This window comes from Mirounga angustirostris, unplaced genomic scaffold, assembly GCF_029215605.1.
Source record: "Mirounga angustirostris isolate CCGP_5_RB_7025 unplaced genomic scaffold, mMirAng1.0.hap1 SCAF_2, whole genome shotgun sequence".
NCBI lineage: Eukaryota > Metazoa > Chordata > Mammalia > Carnivora > Phocidae > Mirounga > Mirounga angustirostris.
Window position 1 is genome coordinate 186,227,281 of NW_026991710.1, and position 25,329 is coordinate 186,252,609.

The window sequence follows — 25,329 nt, forward strand, 5'->3', positions numbered from 1 at the left end:
TTAAGCCTTCAAATGACGTCTTAAGACTCACTAAAGAAGAGGGAGCAGCAAGAAGGGGTTGGGGGATGGACACACCCATGTTCTGCCATCACCATACTTTCTTTTTTTTTCTCTTTTTCATTACTGCATTCTCAAATTGTTCCACAAAATGTTTTAGTTTTTGTAAACTGTTGCTATTTTCAAATTGTCCATCTTCTCTAGGCCCTATAGTGTAATTATAAATCGGAGGCAAAAGGAATTAGAAAGTGTTAAATCTTTGAGATGAGAAATGCCCGCGACTATGAATGGTCTACACCGGATGCTGCAGCATAACTACACCAACAATGTAACAATTATATTTGTGACTAGAACACTTCTGCCACCTCGAGATATTTTTCCCTTTTGAAATGTGCTGGCTTTGTGTCTTCTCTCGCAACTTTGTAATGACCTTTGAGTTTTATACCCATGTCTTCCATTGTGGTGTCTCTCTAAATCTGAAGGAGAAAATAGTTGCCATCAGGGAAAATGGCTAAAAGGGTCAGCTTTTAACTAAGTGGATACTCACTCCGACCCCGTCCTCTCCCGCAGACCACGAGTTCCCTAGAAGTTACGCTTCCGCCATGACTGACCTGGGGAGAAGCGCACCGCGGGAAAGAAGAGGAACTCCAGAAAAAGAGGTAGTGTGTTTAGCGCTACTTGAGTCTTTTTTCTGCAGCGTATTTGGCAAAGCACTTGTCAGCCAAAGTGATGTCCCAAACCAGTAAAGAACCCAGATTAAGAACATAAAAATGACAAGAGAGAAACTAGAAAGTTTCCCTGGAGCCTGAGCAAAGGACTCCAAGCAGGATGCACTCCGACCCTAGCTGCACATCTCCCCCAGCTGCAGCCCAGTTTCAGCAGCGAGGCCTCTCTGAGTCTCGACCTGATTCCCATGAATTAACAAGGGTGTTCTGCCAAACTCTTGAGCTGGGTTGCCCCACAGAGGAAGGAGATTTCCCTGTGCAAATTTCCCCACTGATGTAGGGGAGAGCCCTGGGTCATCTGTGTAGCAAATCCATACAAATTCAACATAAATGATTTTTGCTGGCCTGCTTTTATTGGAGAACATCTCTGAAAAATCACTGCTCCTAGGAACCACCTACCAACTAGCTCTTTGTCCACGGCTCCAGCTCAGGGCTGGAGCTCTGGTGCGTGCTACCTTGGAGCTGTTTGACCGCAGCTGAAAGCTAGTCTTGGACTGGTAGCCATTTCAGGAGAATCACTACAGTTGTCTCCTATGGTCTCGAACCTGTGGGACCTGCAAAGAAGTCAGGAATGTTCCAGGTTGCCTAAAGTTCACAGAATCACGAGGAAAGAGAGTGGGGTGAGGGGATTACTGGGAAGTGGAGAAGGAAGAGCTGGGGTGGCTAGCTGTGGGGTGCAGGTGATTGAAGGAGAGTGTATGTCACATCTTATCATGACGACAAGACGGGTTTGCTATGTGCTAAAGAGTTCCTGAGCCCTCCAAGGAATGCAAGATGCCCAAACCTATGCTCTGGGCCACTAACTAGCCTCCCAGTGATAACTGGGCTAATATTTCTTTGCTACTATGTTGATAATTATTTAGTAAAAGGGATGATGGTTTCCTTCATGACTTTTCCCAGTCTTTTTATTATGAGTCTGAAGGAGTTATGTCAATACATAGAACCTAGAGCAACTAACCTTCTGCAGTTATCCCAGGAAAAGCCGGATTTATACCTGGGACAGAACCCTCGGCAGAAGCCTATTCCAGCATTCATGTTCCTTAGTTTCTAAGACGAAATATGATATCCAGTGGTTATGATGAAAAAGTCATCTACTACATCCTGTTACCACTTAAATACCTAAATGAAGGACTAATTGGTTGATTTATAAATTGCAGAGGATTTAAGTTATGTTTCATCATTCTTTGTGCTTTCATTTCCCTTTAATTCACGTGAAATTGCTTTCTTGAAAAAAAAAATCCAAATTGTAAGTTAGTGCTAATTGTTTACCTTCCCTTTCAGAAATTGCCTGCAAAAGCTGTTTATGATTTTAAGGCTCAGACATCTAAGTAAGTAAGATAAGTGTTCATTATACGTCTTAGGGTGGCTTTAAACACTTCAGTAATATTTAAGAGGTAAATATTGCAGTGAGGTGTATTATAAATAAGGTCTAAGTCCCAATTCAGTAATTGGCTGTAATTAGTGTTTCCTTCACAATTAACTGCGATAGGGTTAATTTTATTTTCATTTGAAGTTTAGTTGAGAAACACTGAGTTTTAAATGACATTAAACATGTTAGAGCACCATGAGTTCAAAGGGATAGGAAAACAAAGTGATATTAAGAATCTTTGTTTCTAGAATTTTCATGTCAAGAATGAAATAAAAGTAAAGTGCTGGGGAGTAATTAACACTAACTGAGAGAATTTAATAACATTTATCTATCCAACTAAATTCAGGGTAGTTTGTGGGGTAGAAGAGTAGAACTGTGTACAAAGATTCCCATAGTCAAAACTCCATGTCTTAACACTTTAACTTTGAGATTCTGAGCAAAATTCTCTCCTATGGTCTTTTGATGTTGGTGTTTTCATATTCCTATGTTGCAGTATTTTTTTTTTTTTTTTTACCTTTTGTACTTAGGAACTTGTTCATCAGGTGGGCATGTGGTTAAGAAAGGCTAGTACTAAGCACATAAAGAGGCTTAAATAGGAGGGAGTCTTCCAGATTTGTCGTGGCCCATGTGCATAGACCTGATTTAAGAAACTTTGAACTCCGTTAGAATTCAAGATATTGAAATCATTGTATATTGGCATTAAATTATCCCGTGTTGTTTAGACTGAACATATATAATAACAAAAAATTTTGTTCATAAAAATGTATATTAACTAATATTATATTAATCAATTAATAGTTCTAGAAACTGTCTCTGCCATAAGACATACAAAAATAAAATCACTCAGAATTTGGTAATACTGCTGAGATGGTGAATGAACTAAATAGGAAAATGCTACTTAGAAATTAAGATGGCTTAAATCTAGTGTTTAAAAAAATCCTGAAGAAAAGCTTACCCATCTTTTTTTTTCTTTTTTTTTTTTTGGATGAGATAAATAACATCTGCTTTGTTTCTACTATACTCTAGTCCCTATTACTGCTCTTTGGATATGGTGTGACGATTTGTATGATGCATGCCGATTTTACAAAATAATGATATAGAACATGTAAATGTCATTTCTTCCTTGTGACAAGCAATCAAAAGCTTTTTTAAATGTATGAAACCCTGGGGAATGACAGGGCATATAACACAGGAAAGGTATCCACCCAGGGCCCACAGCTTTTTAAGAAAGCTTAGTAAAAAACAAGCTTTGGGAAAAAGATGATATGCAGTGCTAAGGAAAGTGTTTGGGGTGTTAATTGTGTTGCTGAGTTTTGTTTGCTCCAAGTGCCGAGCCTTATGCCATCCTCCAAGGCCATGTCCTCATTGCAAAAGCTGAGTTAGCAAAGGTTCAAGGCTTGTAAATGACAAAGCCTTTCTGAATGGTTGTCAGCACCACCCCCACCTTTCACGAAAATCTTTCTAGACCCACAAAATCTAATTGCATAAACCTTCAGAGAAGTCGATCCAATAATCACCCATGGAAGCTATCCCATATTTTTTGTAAAAAAAAAAAAAATGTTTCCCACATACCATAAGTAAACTGGTCTGATTGCAGCTTAATCATATTCCTCTTGTTCCGTTCTCAGGAAATGTAAAGAGCAGCCCCCGGTGTAGTTACCCTATTTGACACGAAAGTCGAGGTTATGGATGACTCACAAAGCTTTAAAAGGCTCACACACCCAGAAGCACTGAATGTCCTAGAAGTGCTCTTAATTAATAGCTAGATGTGAGTGCTTTTCGTGCCTAACATCAAGAGACAGATAGATGTATCTGTTTTAAATAAATATCTGGTTTTTTAATTTTATTTTATTATGTTATGTTAATCACCATACATTACATCATTGGTTTTTGATGTAGTCATTCTGTTTTAAAAGCTATTTTTCTTTACCTACTCCAAAAAGTCCAATTTACAAAAATACAGCTCAGTAACTCACCCAATGTGATGTCTCAATCGTTAAAAAGGAAGAAGAGATAAAATGTCACCATTGCCAAAGGTTATCAATGACCACTATTCAAAAGGTTTAGGGGAGGGAGGAAACAAGCTTTACCATAATGGGGCTCAAAAAATCTAGGTCTGAGATGAGAGGGACACAATTTTGAAACTGATAAGCGAGATCTCTGTCCTTTATCTAGAAGCTCTCAAAATTTTAAATACAAGCCTTTAAAAATAGAAAAGATTTCTTTTCATATTGAAAAGAAAAAGTTTTCTCTAATTGACATTTAAAAACAAAAAGCTAAGCTTCCTAGTCTCCTTTCCAGAAACCAAACACACCTGGTGCTAATAAAGCTGTTGGACTGTAAACATTAAATATTTTGCTTTTTGTTTTCTACATCAGGCACTTCAAGAGGGAAGTGTACTGTATTTGAATGTAAGGCTCTGTGAGTCTCCTTTGTCTTTTGGGTTACTGGAAATTTAATGCACTTTCAATGTGACTATTTTAGCACTTCTAATTGCTCGATCATTCTTTTAATATGCAACAGCTTTTTTTTTCCAATTAATTCTTTTAATCAATGAGAAATATTCTACATCTCATATCCACCTGTCTCTTCATTATCTATTCGGCACAAATAAACGACCCAAATCCAGATTCTGAATGAAACGATGCAGAAGATTCAAGAGTGGGAAGGCAGATGTCTAGGAAAGTGGGGCTCTTGGGAAAAGATAGGAAATGAGTGTCCTCCAACAAAACATAATTATGGAGGCAAAACAACAAACAGATACAATTCCCTGGATAACGAAGCCATGGAAAACAGACGCAGGGAGGATGAGCAGGTAGGCATGAATTAGCCAAAATAAGGAATGTCTTTAGAACTTGAAATTACATACCCACATTTACCTGCTTAGGAGAGAAGCAGGTAAATAAGCTTCTTCTTTGAAATAGCCCAGATGGAAAAGCATAGTTAGTGTCTCAAAAGTATTTTTATTTTTTAAAAACAAGGGGTGCCTGGGTGACTCAGTCAGTTAAGCATCTGCCTTCGGCTCAGGTCATGGTCCCAGGGTCCTGGGATCGAGTCCCGCATCGGGCTCCCTGCTCGGCGGAGAGCTTGCTTCTCCCTCTCCCACTGCCTCTCCCCCTGCTTGTGTTCTCTCTCTCTCAAATAAATAAAATCTTTAAAAAAAGAAAAAAGGTCTAGGGGTACCTGGGTGGCTCAGTCAGTTGATAATCTCGGGGCCCTGGGATTGAGCCCCACATCCAGGCTCTGTGCTCAGTGCGGAGTCTGCTTCTCTGCCCCTCTCCCCCTACTCATGTGCACGCTCACTCTCTCTCTCAAATAAATAAATAAATCTTTTTTTAAAAGGTGTAAAGAAGGCAACAACAATTTGTGCATGTCTTTACACCTAAAACATGTTTATCTCTGCTTCACTGAAGAATAAAAGATCTTTTTCTTTACACAAAATACATTCCTCATCAAGACATTCCACTTAAATTCCTGACAACCAGCTTCAAGGACCTATAAATAACAATTTTTCTGGTGATAGCTTTTCTGTGCTAAAGCTAAATATTTATTTTCCTTATTGTAAGCGTTAGCACGTCAAAAGGAGACAGAAGGAGAAGTCAAGTATCTGGCCAACTAGCTAACCAGCTTCAGGATAAACAAAATCAGTGCAGATTCATCACTCCTCCACTGTAAACTCATGATTACACAGCAATCGCACGCCCCTGCCTTTAAATTTCATATGCATCTGCCCGTGATTTATATCAAATGTGATGTTTATACTTGGTCTTTTTTGAAATCACTTCTGACGTTACAAGGTGATCAGTGAATCCTAAGAGTTTGCAAGGAAAATCCTTATGTAACTGGGCTCGAAAAAGATTATTTAATATGGACAGTATATTTCTCAGCCAAATGCAAATCAAGTGAGAGTGTTGATCTTAAGAGTAATTGCTCCACATCAGGGAAAGACCCACTGAAACGTGTCTCTTCCAGGGAGCTGTCATTTAAGAAAGGAGATACTGTCTACATCCTCAGGAAAATAGATCAAAATTGGTATGAGGGAGAGCACCACGGGAGAGTGGGCATTTTTCCAATCTCCTACGTCGAGGTAAGTCCTTTCCTTTCCCTCTTCCGTGATTGTTGCTTCCCAAGTCACCACAGATCAAGAATAAATAACTCTTTTCCCTCATAGAAACTCATACCTCCTGAAAAAGCACAGCCTGCAAGACCACCTCCCCCAGCCCAGCCTGGAGAAATCGGAGAAGCTATAGCCAAATATAATTTCAATGCTGACACAAATGTGGAGCTATCGCTGAGAAAGGTACCCTGGCTGTTTTCTTCAACAGTGCATTTTGAAAGGCTATATATTTTCAAAAGTAAAATAGGTTACCTTTTTCTTAGACAATTTTTGTGTTTTCCCCATGTGCTACAAAGGACTCTATCAGGGCCGCCCTGAGGCGCTGTTACCCACCGCTCCCGTGTCCTTCCAGATGCGGTCCCCTACGGAACACAAAGCTTCTGAGAGACATTGCCTCCCAGGCTTAGCATGGCAGGCTCCAGATCCTCTCCTAGGGGCGCCTCGAGCTGGATCTCCTGCAGCTCTATATATGGACACATCAAAAGGAAAAGCACTTTCATGCACCTCAAAATTTTGTTGTCCTGCTGCCTTATTATTCAAATTTAAAAAAATAATAATGTTCCAACATTTAATTTTATCTTGGAATCAATGAATAGTCCTCACGTAATGCAGGTACTTCTCACCCCAGAGCCTTTTTGAGGAGTCCTTTGTGCAGTGCTGTTCCCTTGATCAGCCCCCTCTGGGCCTCATGACCGACCCAAATTTCACTAGCAACCTATCCAATTCCAGTATATCAGAAAGAGCTCCTTTTGACTTGCAACTTTACACAGTGAAGAAAGAGCAAATGAACAATTGTCATTCTGTGCTAGGCCATCATGTTCATTTGTTTGAGGCAACCACAGGTCTGCACAGAGCACGGGCTAGAGAGTCACACGCTGGGTGGTTCTCGAACCTAGACCGGGCAAGTCCTCAGCCGGGAGCAAGGAAGGGAAGTCCCACTGTTCTTATCCTGGCAGAACCTCATCTCGTCCTCCCTTCTTTGCCCTGGTTCTGCATCATCAACCGATTCTTGTCCACCCTCCAAGCTGCAACACAGCTTTCCATGAACCAAACCAGCTACCGTTTCCTAGTAAAAGAGAAGCTTCTGCCGATGCGATTTATAGCTCCAGCAACAGCCTAGCAGCAGTAATGTGTTACCGAGAAAATCAGTACAGATTTTAAGAGTAGGGAGATTTCCTTTTCTTCAGTATGTTCTGCACGGAGGCGGTGTGGGACAGGCTCTAGGAAGACTGGCACCTCGAGGGGCCCCTGCAGGAGGCCTCCCTACTGCACTGCAGCTTTGACTCTGTCCCCCTCCGGGGCCCCATCAGCAGCCCAGACTTCCGTACCACCTGCTGGATGCGGATGCTGCCATTTATTTTTTTTTTTTAAAGATTTTATTTATTTATTTATTTGAGAGAGAGAGAATGAGAGACAGAGAGCATGAGAGCGGGGAGGGTCAGAGGGAGAAGCAGACTCCCCGCCGAGCAGGGAGCCCGATGCGGGACTCGATCCCGGGACTCCAGGATCATGACCTGAGCCGAAGGCAGTCGCCCAACCAACTGAGCCACCCAGGCGCCCCGCGGATGCTGCCATTTAAACCACAGTTTGCCCTATTTATTTCAGGGCCACACGTGGTTTCGAGTTGAAATTTAAGCTGGGTTTTGTGGCATTGGCCTGATCGCTGCCGGTAGCAGGAATGGTGACCGTAGAAAGTTCTATTATTGCTAAAGCCAGGGGTTCTGTAAATATGTTTAATGACCACTGTGGCGTGGCTGCCAGCCAGTTAGAATGGACAGTGTTGCATCAGGATGCAGAGCAGGTGGAGGTGAGCCCTGGCCACAGCTGGGGATTATGGAGGGGACTATCTCTGCCCCGTCCTGCTAGCCTTACTCTTTGCTGCTCCTTGGCCGCACGTAGATGGAGAGGATACGCTGTGTGCCGTTCAACTTCATCCCTTCCGGAGGCTGATTTCGGCAACCCGTTTCAGACACACAAGCACAGCGTGCCGAGTTGCCCTTTTCTGAAGCTCTTCCTACAGAAGGTCATTCCCTTGAATCCATCAGTGATAGGATAACACTACTGTCAGTGAGCTTTTCCCTGGTAAACCATTCTGCTTTTTGAAGTAACTGATGCATGTCGTTTCACATGGTACCAGGGCGAACACGTGAAAGCCCGTTCCCATTAGCCAGGCATCCCTAGGGGAGATTCTAATGTCATGATTGAATGATGAAATTGCATATATGTTGATAATCTATAATTCGGGTGTGAGCTCAGAGACTTTATTTGTGTTTTCCTGACAAAAACAAACAACAACAACAACTGGAGGTTTCAAACTTTTCCCAAATGGAAAACTATTGTTTATTAGACAACATTGACAATTACACTTTTTGTTGTTGTTGTTATTACGTCTCTATTTATAACGCATTTTCCTAATATTCCTCACAGGGAGATAGAGTTATTCTTCTGAAAAGAGTTGATCAAAACTGGTATGAAGGTAAAATTCCAGGAACCAGCAGACAAGGCATCTTCCCTGTTTCCTACGTGGAAGTTGTGAAGAAGAATACAACCAAAGGTGCTGAGGATTACCCTGACCCTCCAACCCCCCACAGCTATTCTAGTGATAGAATCCACAGCTTAAGTTCCAATAAGGTAAGAAGACATTCCAGCATATTGGTATAATATTTGGGAGCCTGAAGTAAGATCATCAATATGTGACGTTAGGCATTAGGCTAGAACATCATATCTATTGCAAAGCATAAATGTATATGTTATGTTTCTAAGTGTGCGTGCCATGTCAAGTCAATATAATTTCTTTTTCTGAGGGGTGCGAGCATAAAGGTTTGATGCTTGATTTTGATAATTTTATTCTCAAATTAAAATACTGAAGGAGAAAACATTAGTATCTTAAAATCCCATATGATATATACCTGTATATATATACACATTTATCTGCTTTTTGAAAATTTTTCTGAAGCTTGATTTTTTTTCTAAAGCTTGATTTTATTTTTATAGATGCATCTTTTACATGGATTATATATTGGTATAAGTAGTATATATAAATATATGTGGATAGACAGATCCCAAAATGGTCTATTTCATCAACACATGGTAATTAAGTTGACAAAATTCTATAAAAGTCTTGGGGTTTTTTAATATAGAAAGAGAGAGATTAAAGAATTTTAATTATGGTCCGTAGGTTAGTTGGTTTATTAGTTTGAATGAAAATGTCATTGGTTATGAGGAGTCCTCAAGTTTATTTTATTAGGTTTAGGATGATTTTGTGCCAGATCTACTGTCTGACTTGAGCTGTCAGCTAAAGGTCGTTATCTTTCTCAACATGTAGTCTGAAAGGGACTTTGCTTCCTGATCTGGTTAATTAGAAGAGGCTATTCTCCTACTTTCTTTACTCACAGTATGAAGTTCTCCTTAATTTTCTATTGGATTATAATATGTTGTGTTCTTTTCATGGATGGTATTTAGGGATTTCTTTCTCCTTCTCATTAACTTTCAAGTGTAAAACTTTAAATTCCCAAGGAATTATTCTACTTCCCAACACTTTAAACATTTTGTTTTGCATAATTCATTAAACATTTTGATTGAAATCAAGGCTGGGACATAGAAAAATAAACCTTTTAGAGTTGGCAGAATGACATCATTATCAGACGTTATCAAAGTGTGAAGTCATTTCATGTCCCAGCGTAAGAAGCCATCCCCGGTGACCCAAACTACTCCTTGAAAATGAGCCTAGAAGGAGTTTACATATGTAAATGATCAAAGAGTCTACTCTCTCAAGAGAAGCATTTTTTTTTTTAAAGGGCATTTTTTTAATTTATTCTACTTCTCTTTGAAGACTAGGTTTCAGTTGCAGGGTAATTGACCTCAATCCTTTATCATTTGATAATAGAGCAGTTTGGTACCATCCGATTTTGTCTGATTGATTATAAAGTTTTCCAGAAGCTTCTTTAGTGTGTTTACTTCACTACCAGAGCTTAGTTTTAGAGATCAACATCTTTCCTTCTATAGTTCCTACTGATATAAAAGAAAAGATCAGAATTCTTCACCTATATATTTGTTTTAATTACCATTCAGTCATCTCAAAAGAGCGACCAGCTAAATTTCAAAAGGACCATACCTCCAAGTAAAATTGTATAAGAAAGAATAAGCATGTATCTACAAAGCCTTATTTAACATGTAAGAAATTCTTCCATAATGTCCTAATTAATTCTGGCAATGTAATATTATAGATCACAGCATTTTAATCTTGATTGTGAATATTATTTAAATGTATTTTCAGTTTCCTAAGTTTTTTCTTAGAACACCAAATTTTACATTTTATAAATAGAGAAATTTCACTAATAACAAATTAGTGTTTTATTCTCACTGCTGGGAAGAAAATATGTTGAAAAGCTCATGTCTATAATTTGAAAAAAAAAAACACTTAATGGTTTCATCCCATCTGGTAATCTATTCTATGGTATCACTGGCTTAATGAAGGAAACTTCTCAGTAGTGTTGAACTGGACCATTTTCAGAAAAAAGAACTATAGTGTTATATATCCTAGTTTCTAATTGATATTTGCAAAGAGAGGAAGGAACTCATTGACTCATGAATCACTCTTTGACCCACTCAAGTCACAACATACTATATTTTAAGGGAGATTCAAATGTTAGTAGATATTATTTCTGTTTTTAGTGTAGTCAAGTCCAACTCTAATGCTTTAGGGAGAAAAGGTAGTTATATGATTTTTGTATTATAGGTATATTTATGTTATATAGGTAACTCAGATACTTAATCTCACCGTTAGCTGAACTAAGTCCCTTGTAAAACTAAGCACTTTGAACCTGTTGACATGCATATTGTCGACCATGGTGATAATCGGAGCAGGTAGTAACAGTGATAGTAGACAGTGGTAATCATGACAATAGTAGGACTTAAAGGTCTTTCTTCCTCATCCACATAATATTCCTGACCATGACAGAAAATGAAAGTGAAAAGTCTCTTACGGTGTTATATAACAAAGAGCATAAACTAGAACACTGGCCAATAAGAGAACTTCTCTAGCCTATCAAAGGAGATTTAGGTAATTTCTGTCTTATTAAAAATTGAACATAGACAGGCCAGCTAGGAGAGGCTATCTATCTAGTAACAGACCACATGTATAGTATTACTCTATATCAGGTGCTCGGCAGCCTTTAGTCCTAAATCTTCCACTAGAATGCTCCCATGAGCTTTGTAACTCTTTGCCTCATTTATCCCACCCCATGATGACAGGACATCATATTTCCTTTTTTAAAAAGAATAGCTAAATAAATTCTATTAATGCCCCATTCCTATTATAGGACACAGAAGTCAAAAGTTAAGTGACCCTAGGACCAAGAGTGCTGAGTGCGTGAGTGAAGTCTCATCCTAAACAACCAACTAGAAAATGCATCTCCAAAAATCTTCCTTTAAGATTTTTTTCCTTCCAAACCCAAGCCATCTACCTGGAGAGAATGAAAATAAAATGCCATCCACCAGACTCTCAAGGCCTTCATATATCTAGCATGTAGCATTCTTTCTAGTTTGGCAATAATAGATAAATGTCTTAGAATATTCCTAGGCAGCACTTCTAAAACTACTTTTAAGGAATTTCCACTAAAATTCTGTTTTGTTCTATATATCCAAGATATAGTGATAATATTAAGATACACAGTATTTTTGCTTCAGGAGATTAAGTTTCATAAATTATACTCCACAGGTTTACATAAAGGAATGGGAGTCCTAGCAGAAGTTTACTCCCATTAAAATCATATGTTCCCTTTCTATGTAAACATTTACCTTGGACTTTTTAAACTTTGAAGTAGAAGTTAACGTAAGTTAAGTTGTGTTCTGATCCTGAGTTTCTGTTCTTAAAAAATATTTTTCAGAATTTATTCATTTGGAAATGTGTTAATGTTATACATTGCAAAATAGATGTGAGTGAGAAAATTATGGAAGTTCAGACATAAGTGAGAAACATAAGTGAGAAAATTATGGAAGTTCAAAAGATTTGGCAAACATAAGTGAGAAAATTATGGAAGTTCAAAAGATTTGCAAACATAAGTGAGAAAATTATGGAAGTTCAAAAGATTTGGTACCATTACAGGAAGAAAGAACACTAAACAAATTCAAGGAATAAGAATTTTACAGTAACATTATTTCAGAGGCCTGCATCCTAAGTCAGTATCTGAAGGCTAGTTTAAAAGAGCTAATCTATTAATAAAATCACTTAAGTTTTCACTGTGTGACCTTATAATCTCTCTGATAGCTTTATCTTATCCTGACATCTAAGACATCTCCAAATACTAGGAGAGTTTCAGTGTTCAGATAACCTTACAGTTAACATGCTAATGATTTTATTTAAAGTCAGCAAAATATCTTCAAGTCGAGACCATAGCATAAAATATTTTTATATGTATGACCATACCTTTCCTGCATTTCTCTGTCTCTGTGTTTTGACGTATTATTATTATTTTCTCAGTTTATTTTTTAACTCCATAATCCCTGCTCATTTCTAAGTTGGCTTCCAGTGAACCAGCCCCTCCTCCCATGCACAAAGCTTCACCTGGCTCAGATAAAACAGCCCAGGGGTGGCTGTCCCTGACAGCCACGTGTCCACCGGCAAATCCTTTGACCCCAACGCCACCTCCTTTTCTGGACAACTTCTTGGATGAATTAGAGAAGCTTGTCGCTTTAACCTTAGCAGCTGACCCAGCCAAACCAAATATCCTAGAGGAAATCATCCTTGAAATTAAGGAGGAGCCCTCAGTACCCCTCTCATTGCCTCCAGCTTCTGTACCTGCCAAGTCCGCTTCCTCTCTGCTACCTGTCCCGTGCTCAGGGGTGACCTCAGCTGCAGTCCAGCCTTCTGAGGCAACACCACTGCAGGATCCCAGAAAGACAACTCAGAACAAGTTTGCAGAGTTGACAAAAATGGGAAAGGGCTTTGGAGGCCCCAAGAAAGTACCTGAAGTCCTAGGTGATCAGTTTGTGGCCTCCACACACACTAATATGGGTCCCTTGCCCAAAAGTCTCCCTGTCATTGGAGAGGAAGATGAGGATATGTGTGAGGGGTTTACGTCAGGCATCCGAAGAGGGCCAGAATCTCAAGAACCAGATGCTCTGTCGTGTGCCCATGATGGCCCAGAGGTGACAGCAAGCCTGCACATCGAAGAGGAGGAAGAGGAGAAGAAACCTGTGTGCTTAAAATATCCCATAGCCACCCCCACAGACCCTAGGACCCCTAAGGAAGACAGCAATGCAGCGAAGGCCAGTAATGAGGTATTTTAATCTTGCCTAATTACTGAAGAACTAACCGGTCTTACTATATTTAGATAGTACAGTTAATCACATTAATAAACATCAATTTGAGCATTGCCCTAGAAGGCTTCCTCTTAAGAAACATAAGCACTACGTAAGTTGGGGGTGGAGGAATGGGTATACACACACCAAATTCCAGTAAGACGATGTAAATATATGATATAATTCCATTATTTACTTATGACTATAAATTCATATTAGAACAGTCTGTAGTGTATAATCTTCCTGATTTTTTGTTATTAATAATGATAGCCACATAGTTGAGCTCTTACTACCAAACACTATTCTAAGAACCCTTCATGTTTACTTTTCATAACCCAATGAGATGGGTTATATTATTAGCCCCACTTTAGAGATGAGGAAATTGATACAAAGAGATGAGTCCAATTCAGTTTGCAAAAAAAAGAGCGAGAGAGAGAGAGAGGGAAAACAAAAAAGTACTCCATGCTCTTTTAACTCTCTGAAGAGAGTTATTTCTTCTAGGTGGTGGCTACTTAAGACTACTAATGCATTTTCATCTTACAAACAAAGAATCTTGGGCAATGATTTTAATTAGTAAAGAGGGAAAATACCCTAAATCTTTAGCCTGTAAATTTTTTTCTTAAAACAAAAACAAACCTTGATCTCTCAAATATGCCACCTGTAAACTAAAAAGAAAATGTGATTACTGACAAATACTGAAATTACGAAACATAAAGGAATGTTTTGTATCATGTTACTATGCAAGTCACTGCCCCCCATGGATCCTCTATTTAAACATCTTAATTTCAAAATCCCCTAGTTTTCTATGATGACCTTACCAGTAACACATACAGAGGCACGTGGCCTATACTATGGGGTGTTCTTGGGCTTAAATAATGATCAGTGCCCACGAGGCCCCTGGACACCCACAAAACCCTGAGGCTTGGCTCAGTTCCTCAACCAGGAGAGAAAAGGTCACCTGAACAAAGAACCCAGCCACACCTGTACTTGCGTAAAATAAACACACTATTGAATACAAGAGATCATTCATTACAGAAAGCCAAACATGTTTCTAAGTCAGTTATTTATTTATTTTTTAAATTTAATTTAATTTTATTCTGTTATGTTAATCACCATACATTACGTCATTAGTTTTTGATGTAGTGTTTCATGATTCATTGCGTATAACACCCAGTGCTCCATGCAGAACGTGCCCTCTTTAATACTCATCACCGGGCTAACCCCTACCCCTACCCGCCTCCCCTCTAGAACCCTCAGTTTGTTTCTCAGAGTCCATAGTCTCTCATGGTTCGTCTCCCCCTCCGATTTCCCCTGCTTCGTTTTAAATAATTCATTTTCCCTCCAGTCAATTGTAAGCCTCGATTAGATATGTGGCTTGGTTCCCAGGAGCCTGTTGCCAGCAGCTCCTGGGCCAGGTGGTATGGGGGGTTTCACAGCGGTTCCCACCACGTACCCACATGCACACCCCCCACAGGCACACGTCATCGCTCCCCGCTCCCCTAGCTTTGCAACAAACTCTCTAGAAATCGTGATCTACTTTACCAGCAAGTTACAAAGAGTCATCGCTTTTCATTGTTTTTCCCTCATGTTTAGAAGGAGCCATCCTGTAAATATAAAGTTGTAGAATCTGGGGGTTCCTGTCTCCAGCCACCCACCTCAGAAAAATGATCCCACTCACTGGGAATTCTGAGTCAAATTCACAAGAAAAAGTTAGTGCTTTTCAAGCAAGAATTTGTCAAATGTCACTTGCCAGGGCATTTGGTAACGTTAACATTATTCGAGGTTGGGGGATATTCTCTGAAGACCAGGTAACCTCGTCTGGCACAAGCCGTAACCACATCTTGTCTTTCCTCAATCTTTAAGCCGCCTTCACTTTCTCCGGGAGATCGAACGTCTACACCTTTTCCCAGCTGTCTCCTTCCCTCCCTCCCTTTTCATTCTCCCTTGGCCTCTGTCTCTGACCTGGCCTCAACATTTTCTCAGAATCCCCAGCCCTACTCACCTCCCCTCCTCCCTAAATACCCTTACCGACAGGAGATAAATTCACCAAAATTAAAGGTAACTGCATCTTGAGTGTGATTTATTGCATGTCTTTAAATGAATTTTGTTAATTAGATGTATTTAGATTTGTGCCATCTTACAAGTTCTAAAAAGCCATGGAAATATTGGTTGCTAACTTTTAACATCATTGGCATGGCCTCTGTCCAAACCTTTATAAGATACACTTACACAGCAGCGATATCCAGACTGAGGAGCAAAGCAAACGAAAATGTATTTTTTTTGGAGAACCATCCCATTCAAAGACATCAACTTTGTGCCTGCCATCCTCAGTGGGCTCACTGCCTCCCATGTGTCCTGCCCATCAGCGGGGTCAGCAGAGCCTGAGGGCAGGATGATCTTTGGCACTGTCTTGAGCCTCCTTCTTCCACAAAACTGAAATAAATTAATGAGAATTGCGGGAATGACGCTTTCTTCTGTTAACAGTTCACAAAGCACTCAACTCTGAGTCTTGCAGCCTGGCAGCCCTGCTGGTTTTTAACTCTCCGTAAGGATACCATGTAAAAAGACTTCCAACGAAATTAATGGCTGGCTCTGGAAAGGGATTTAACGACAACTGCGGCATAAAATGAATCCATCACAGCAAAGTTCTGCTTCTGCAATCAGAATGATCCTGAAATCTCTTCCTTTAGACAAAAGGTGATAGACTTCAAATAATAACCCATCCTCACATTCAGTCTTTGGAACTTGAAATGGGAGCCTCTGCAGTTAAGTGAAAACACAAAGGTTTTGGTAGAATCCAGTTTCTGTGCTAAGAAGTACCAACCCCCAACTCCCAAGAAATGTCATCTGCACAGTATTGCAAACTCCCATCACTGACTCCATCCACCCAAATAGTCCAGTAACGTGAATTCATTTTACCTATGAGAGGAATTTTTTAGAAAATGGAATACTGTAAAGACTAGATGCTCTTTGATCTTCAAGGTTTCATTTTGGTCGGCATGAAATAATTAGGAAATTTTAAAAATAATAATAACACTTTAGATGATATCTAAGACTAAGCATTTGCCTTTCCCCCACTCTTTCTCTGGTTTTCTTTTTAAGGCCAAAGTATTTATTCCTTGCCTTTCCCTTACTTGTTCTTTAGCACTTAAGCTTAGTCAACACATGGCAAAGCAACTTTAGAATTGGACTTCTCTAATTTATTTTTTTAAGATTTTATTTATTTATTTGACAGAGACACAGCGAGAGAGGGAACACAAGCAGGAGGAGTGAGAGAGGGAGAAGCAGGCTCTCTGCGGAGCAGGGAGCCCAATGCGGGGCTCGATCCCAGGATGCTGAGATCATGACCTGAGCTGAAGGCAGGCGCTTAAATGACTGAGCCACACAGGTGCCCCATGAACTTCTCTAATTTAGAGAGATGAAGATCTCGCCATTGTAGTATCAAGGACAAAACCAGGATTTACTCACGTTTATTCTCCTGCAAGAACCAAGTTCAGTCTCATACACACATTAGGTTTCAGTTGTTTGCAGAATGGTATGAGAGAATGGAGGTATTCACAGTAACGATGTTTTCAAAGAATACTTTCATAACTACATCAAATAACCTACTCCAGAAAAATGAAGAGTTTTTTCTCTATTTTATCTTACTCGAGAGCAAATGAGCATTTTAAATACCCCACTGAGCTTTCTGAAAACCTTTTCTATTCATAGGAAGAATATAAGTTGAAGTTATCTGTGCTTATAAATATAGATGCAAATTGAATCAGCAGCAAAGTTTAGGCCATTATTATAATTTAACCCCACATCTGACACTGATAAACTGTGCGGGCTTGAGTCCTCTAAGAAGGCTGCCTATTTCTTCCATTTCAAGAATGTTATGAGTTATGCTCGTTACAAAGAAAGTAACCCTGCACTAAAAGCAAAGACAAAATCAAATTTTAATAATGTTTTAGTAGGTAGAGTATAGGATGCATGAAATCATTACAATACTTTTATCAACCCCATCAACGATTATTTTACTTAACGCATACTAATTTAATGCAATTTTATCCTTTTAAAGTATTTTCTGAGACAACGTAAATCTTTCACATACAATCCAAAATCTTTCCTAAAAGTAAAATTCACCAACACTTTATAGATGACAGAACTGAAATGTACATATAAATTATGAGTGATATATAAATCAGAATCTGATATTTTGAGCATCTTTTTTTTAATAATGGTTTTTCATACTAAAAATTATCATAATTCTCTATTCTTCTATAAGCTGAACTTCCCCTTCCAGCTAAGAGATTTATGGCATGTGGACTCAAATTGCAATGTAAGCTCTTTATGAAGAGATAGAAAGATTCTTCTTTGGGTTTCTTCCAAGAAACTCAGTTATTGTGGGCCCCTAAGGAATCTCCTCACTCTAAAACCATCCCATCAAAAGTAATCCCCTTGAGCACAGTTTCCAACATGGAATCAAGCACTGATTCTTCCTAATATGTCCAAATGATCTTTCCAGCTGTTTATCCACATCATCCCAACAGCTAAATGTTTTTTCTCCATGAGTCTTGATGTTCATAGAACCCCTATATTAGTCGAGATTGGGGCAGCTACCACGACAGAAAACTCAAAATAATTATAGCTTAAACAACGTACGAGTATATTTCTCTTATGCATAAATGTAGGGCATCTAGGGCTGGTATGTGGCTCCACAGTCATCCAGAAACCCAGGAGATTCCATTTTATTTTAGCACATCATCTTCCTCAACAAGAAGCTTCCACTGCATGGTCCAAAGTGGCTGCACCAGCTCCAGCAGTCCCTTCCTACTGCATATATCCCATCTGTCAGAACTTACCACATGAGCACATCTCGATACAAGGAAGGTTGAGAAATAGACTTTATTCAGAATGTCCATGTGCCTCTCAGGATTCTACTACAGAGGACAGACAAAGAAGAGAACAGATACTGGAGAACATCAAGCATTCTCTGCCATACCTTTTAAGAAAAATACTTAATGTATTTCATACCTAAAGACTGCAGATTTGAGGTCAATCATTACTAATTATTATAAAAACGTTCCTCAATAAGAGTTAAGAAAACCACACGCTTTTTTTAAAAAGTCCTGCTGAAGTTCCCATAAGCAAATCAAATACTTGTCTAGCACTTTGGACAAGTAGTAGATCTTGTCCACTCCTGTGGAAAGAAAATAAAGCATCCTCACACAAGAAAGGTTAGTTGATTCACTGTCATATTAAAAATCTTATTTTGAAAGTAGGCCAAAATAGTCACAATGTGGAGTTAGGACAATATTCCTAACTATTATAATAGTATTTTAATGATATTTTACCATTTTTTTCCAGAAAAGCCATGGTTTCTCCTTATGTGTTTTTTAGTAACTGTGCCCCTGACCAATGATTGAGACTTTTTATGAAACTCGATGGGTTTAAGAGAAATTTCTATCTTACCTTGCATCTATTCAAATAAGCACAAAGAAAAGAGGTCAGATCTGAGGCTGTCTTGAACGCCGTTGTTAAACGTTCTATTAAAGACACACAAGTTCTTGTATGTGTTCTTAGCAATCGACATAGCACTCAAACATCTTCTTGATGCAACTTAACTCCGTAAGTCTCTCTCTGCTCTGCCTGTTGAGTTCCGTCTGAAAGCAGCACTTGTTGCCTGTGGTGTGAAAACTGCGGGCAGCCAAAAGAGCTGTCTTCAGGCTAACTGGTAAACCCTCCCCGCTCTGCTACTTTCAAGAGTTTGGCATGCTGCGTGTGCATGAAAAAACAAAACAGGAAAGCTCCTCCTGAAGGCCATAGAATGAAGACAAGAACTAACTAACTTCTTATGGCTTTTCCAGGCTGACTTAAAAAGCGAGATATTTGTCTTGGGTAAGCCTCCGCGTAGCCCAGTGATGTCTAGGAGATCCCCCTGCGGCTCGCCTGTCAGAGGGCTCAGCAGTTCCTACAGGGTAGGGTCAGAACACCCCGCCTTGCGCCAGGCACCCTGGCCACCTGTCCTCAGTAGGCTGGTTCTTCCTTAGTTGTCATTGCTGTGTTTTGCCCCTAAACTGGGGCTAGAAGTACCCCTGAGATGCAGGGACCACTGATGATGAGCTGTGAAATCAGATCAACTCGAAAATCATCTCCTGTCTTTGGGCAACGTGTTTCCCTTTTATGTCTGTATGTGTAAGCTTTCCAAACGCCAAAAAGACAGAATGAGATTCTCATTTGACAAATAAGGGTGTAGTGTATGTTGTCTTCTCCATCCGTCTCATGCTTCCATGTTCTCTGTAAATCGCTGCTTTCCTTCCAGTCACCGTTTTTAGTGCAAAGAATAAAGCTGTTGCTAATCATATACTGGACTCACACGCTTCCAGTAATGTTTGCTTCTGTGGCATTCAGTTTACTTCGACTTTTTTTTCTTAAATCCACAATACCTGTTGCAAAATATCTTGTTGCTCTGGTGATGTGTGTTACATTCGCTCCACGGTCCTTTTTAAGCCTAAACCAGAGATTCAAGGATATTTCAGTACTCTGGACTATAGGTACTCCCAGGCTTTTGACATCTCTGATTGAATTTAAAGGCGAAATTACTTTTCCCTGTAACTCCTTAGTTTTGTAATATCAAAATCATTTTCATATGAATGGGTTCTAAATGGTACTATCAGTTCTGAGGAAGGCAGCCAAGGCATTTGGGGATTTCTGTCTCTGCAAAAGTCAGTCTTTTCACCATTTCTATTTGATAAACCCTGGTTTAACCTTACCTGGTCTATTACATGACTATGGTTTGCAAATTGTTAAGGGACCAATTGACTGCAAAGAGAATTTCCTTTTCCACTTTCAAAAAATGTAGATATCTCTGTGTTTATGCCATTTTTTGTGCTTTTTGCTTGCATAATGAGACCTCACTTTGTTTCTGAGGCAGAGATTTGGGTTGCCATAGAGAAAGAGGAATGTTGATTTGAAGAGATTCTTGGGTTTACTCACAGAAGGGCCTTCCAGAGCCAAAGCAAAAAGGAAGATTTTTCCACAATTAATATGGCCCAGCCATAGATTTCCCATGGTCAATGAGATGCTATGTTTTAGGTTATCTCAAGGTTTTTTCTTTGCCAGATTTTTACATTATGTACTTAGAAGTTATATGTGTTTATGTGGAACATAGATATTCTATATTCTTTAGATTCATGCAAAGTTGTGTGTCATAATTTAAGAAGGAAAAATAAGACTATAAACATAAACATGGGATTGTTATTAGGAGAATTTTATCGAATTCTGGTGGGCAAATACTACAACTAACACTTTCTGGAAAAAAAAATTAAAGAACTCTAGAAGTGCTTATAACTCTTTCAAATATTCTTCCACATTAGTATGTAAGGTGACAGTCAATTCTTACTTAAGAATTACTGAATACTAAATATAGCTAATCCTCCAGAGATGCCTCTGCAGAAACACAGATAGATAGATGGGTTCTGGACAGACCGCATCTCCCCATCTGAGCTAGGAAAGTATATGTTTTACTACAATCAGAGATTCTAGGATATTTCAGACCAGTTCCCTTATGAGCAGTGGGTTGGTTCTGGTTTTGAATATTAGCATGTGTTTAAACTTGTCTCATTTGTATCCACTTTTGATAACCTTAGAAAATAACTACACTAAAAGAGAGAGGGGGGAAAAAAAAGATTGCTACATTACCAAGGGAAAAAAGTTAAATAGGATTCTATGAAAACAACATGGTGCTTCACTGGGTTTTCTAATTTTTATTGTACTCTTCAGACACACATAAGACTCTCTGAATGTCACAAATGTATATGCTATATTGATCACAAAACTGCTAAGAAGTTACGAGTAATGAGCAGAGTTAAAATAGAAGTAAGCACAGACACAAAACACTGGTGGCTAAAAAGTGATCCTTTCTCAAAAACTTAAAATGTGGGAAGGAAAGTACATAGTCAGAAAAACAGATGGATATCTATTCCACAACACTCCGTGGTCTTGTAAAATAACCTTTCCAAAATGAATGCAGGCTGAAGGAACTTTGTAGAGCGGTCCGGAGGTATATTAGCATGTTGCTGACACTCCTAACCACTCGGGGGCAATGGAGTGCAGATACAGTCCAGATCTTTTCCTCAAGGTTTCTGCCCTTGGAGTTCTAACACCAGAGTGGGGGAAGGCAAAAGATAGTCTCCTGAGATAATTTCCTTGAGTATCCATATGGAACATAAACCCTTGCCTAAAGGACAAAATGAAGGTGCTGATTTTAACCAACTTAAGCCATCTATTCCATCTGAGTAATGCAAGAAAGAGTGCCAGTCAAAATTATAATTGTTTCTTCTTTTTACTTATTTGTGATACTAAGAAATGATCTTTGAGTTTGGGTTTCCTGATCTGAAAAATGAAGCTGAATGGTCACTAGGATTGTTTTTACATGACTGGGACACTTGAGAATTAAGCGACCAGTGTGAGCTGTCACAAGGCTCTGACAAGTGAGGGGTATGGTTGATGATGGCACCTATATATAACGGAAGAATTATACCTGTGGAAATGTGGGTTCCCCCATGGACTCTCTGAAGGGGACAAGATTCTAATCACCGTCTTGTCCAGTTCCTTAATTTTAGAGATAATGAAGCTGAGGTGCATATCCAAAGTTACATTGTCAATGACAACACCAGAAAGACACAATGTGCCCTCATGAATAGCTACAAATGCTACTTTTCATCTATTGACCAAATACATTTAAAATAAATTAATTCAAATACTGTAACTAGTCATCTTTCCTCAAAACTGGTTCCTAATTATCCAGATTCACATGGATATGATTCCTGTTAAGGTAACTTTAGAAAAGTTCTAGAAGTCACCATAATAATAGTGTCAATGAAGGCTGGGGTAAACCTTGGCCTGAGCATGTGGACAGTATAGGGACCTGGTAAGTCAGAGAGGAGAGTGGGGGGTGGGGTTCTCCTAAACGCTGTAAAGGAAAAGGAAAGATATTGGGAATGACTGATAAAAGCAAGGACATTGCTGACTGGCACACCCAGGAACACGACTCCTTGAGACGTAGACACCTGTGGTATTAATGGAGCCGCATACTTCTGGCAACAGGCCAATGTTCAGAATTGTCAAAGGGGTGATTCACTTAAATTCCTTACGGCGTGAGTCAAATGAAAGGAATTAAAGTGGTAGAATTGTAATGATGACGATGAAAAGGTACTATATGGACTTTCAGAGCAGGTTGTTTTGTATCAAGGAACAATCTTTGATTTTTAAAAGTCATATTCACATTTTAACATAAGAGAGCAAGGAAATTAGACCCACCAGTTGTACCAAGCCTTGGACGCCATGATGAAAAGTCAAACTTTTACTCAACTTAAAAATATTAGAATGATTTAAACACGTAGAAAGAGCACAATGAAATGTGTGTTACAAAGCATTTTTCTCTGAAGATAAGAACAGGTAATCAGATCGTATTTTCTTATTGATAACTGTGCTGTAAATGGTGCAATGATGCTTCCGCGAGACAGAAGCAGCTGTCCTGGTATGTGCTTCGAAATACAGCATTTTCCATTTTTTTAAATCACATTTTTATATTTTTTGAGTGACTAATATGAGCATTTTCAATATCACGTGGCTTGAACATATAATCTTTGGCCAGAAATTTTAACTCCTGGAAATGTGTCCTAAAGAATGGTCCAAAGCAAGGAAATAACTCTTTGTATAAAAATGTTTATAACATTGTTGCTCATGATAGTGAAAAGAGGCTAGACCAACCTTCACTTCAAAAGCAAAAGGGAGGAACGGTTAAGAAAACTAAAAAATATATCTACACATATGTGAGGGAATATGATTCTGCAGTGATTTAAAATGAAAATGAAGACTGAGAAAAGAAGACTGGAAAATTATTATAAAATATTAATAGTAGTTGACATACATATATCTTATTCCTGCATAAAAGTTATGTATACATGATTAGACGAGAATTTGAAGAAATCTAATAGGGCACAGGCTTATGGATAACTTGTATTTATTTTACATATATTTATTTTTATTCATCTATTTATTACTTATATATAATAGTTATAGAATTATTCAATATGTTTACATTGAATTAAATGGCCTTAACATGGCTAGAAAAATGGTTTAGTCTTCATAATTCTTAAAATAATATATCTTATCATTTTAATAATAGATACATTGTTAGTAACTTTATATTGACTTAAAGAAGTATTGTGCTCTTAAGTCATGCTTGTGTCCAATAATTTTTATCCACTCTTTAGTCTTAACTTTATATATTCCATGCAGACTGTTGAGTGAAATTTCTAAGAATAGTGTGAGTAAACTTCCAAATAATAGATGGAATGCTTCAAGTTTTAGTAAAGTAAGGACTTAGTCTTATGCTAGATAGACAGCTTGGATGGAAGGGAGCGGATAAAGAATTTAGGAAGGAGAGCAGATTATAGACTCAGACTGAAAGGAACCCCAAATTTCTGCATCCATTCTTGGGCCAGGGGGATTTCTATGGACAATTTGTAGAGGATAATTCCCAGGCTGTCAGTAATCCATTCATAACTCTGGGACCCAGCAACTGGCCCTAATTTCTCAGGACATGGACCTACCAACTGATTCAGTAGTCATCAAGAAGAAGAGGATGCTTTTGAAATGTGTTGTGAATGAATTGTAATGTATTTCTTTTCCTAAAATAGTAACATTTAGGTAGTCAGTATAAACGATGTTGAGTTTACATATTCAACAAACATGTTAACTTTCAATCGTTGCAATATTTATGTGGATATATGGGATGCTAAGGTTTGTCATTTCCAATATTATAAGTATCTATTACAGATACTGGTCTTGATGCTTAGTTTAAAAAGAAAGGAAACTCTTTTGAGAGTTCAGTGCACTGGGAATTTCTACCAATATTTCTCTTCTAAGGTAAAATGTTACATGTTACCTGGATATTGTTTGTTACATTCTATTTAAAGTTCTCTGTTTTCTCTTTTTAAAAATGCATGTGTTTTCTCCACACTGAGAACAGAGAGTGTTAATTCCAATGTAGCATGGGATGTCTGCCTATCTATATTTTCATCTGTACTGTATGTGAAAATGTTGTCTGTGAAGGAAAAGTAGAATGAATGTGGATACTTTGCTGTTAGACTAACTGTGGCCTATTTTCTGCTTGTTTGAGAAAACGCTGAAGAGTAAGGTTGTATGAAGGTGTCCAGACTTCTCATTCTAGTGGTTTGGTGTCTATGTCCTTGCCATATTCCTGGCCTTTGAAAAATCAATGGGACCAAACCTTGACTTTTCCTTAATGCTTGAGCAGATTAGACTGTAAATATATTCAAAACATTTGACCCTTGGTTATTTTGATTTAATGTAAAGCATCCTTCAAAATATTTGAATATTAATCCTGCAGAACCCCTTTATTTGGGTTTTTTTGTTTTGTTTTGTTTTGTTTTTTACAACAGGAAATATTAAATGTCAAGAAAAGTACCATGCCATTACCAAATTATCTTTTACTTAGTACCAGTTTAAACACTGATTACATTGAAAATCATTTCATTTCAGCCACAGCGTCCTGTGTTTACTCATGAAAACATTCAAGGTGGGGGGGAACCGTAAGTATTCTTCTTATCTTCTAAGTTCGAGACTAACTTTGACCCACAAAATAGACAATTGATGTACCAAAACAGAGGCCCGTTACAACTTTGCAAGTGAGAGAGAACAAAGTAACTAACATGAGGCTCTTCCACGAAGAGAAATTACAATGGTCTCCATCCTTCATAACAGAGAGCAGAAGTTCATTTTAAAAAGAAACCCGTGACTTTGTATAG

General features: G+C 38.6%; 1 protein-coding gene across 15 annotated transcripts in view; it reads left to right on the top strand.

Annotated features, from left to right (window-relative positions):
* Positions 1–25,329, top strand: part of SORBS2 (sorbin and SH3 domain containing 2) — a 181,470-nt gene that overhangs the window by 149,116 nt on the left and 7,025 nt on the right. For all 15 annotated transcript variants that reach the window (XM_064585681.1, XM_064585668.1, XM_064585667.1 and 12 more), the window contains 6 exons: positions 568–656; positions 2,004–2,050; positions 6,064–6,178; positions 6,263–6,391; positions 8,636–8,839; positions 25,064–25,113. In XM_064585681.1, the coding sequence (XP_064441751.1) occupies positions 568–656; positions 2,004–2,050; positions 6,064–6,178; positions 6,263–6,391; positions 8,636–8,839; positions 25,064–25,113 (634 nt within the window). The remainder of the gene's footprint in view (positions 1–567; positions 657–2,003; positions 2,051–6,063; positions 6,179–6,262; positions 6,392–8,635; positions 8,840–25,063; positions 25,114–25,329) is intronic.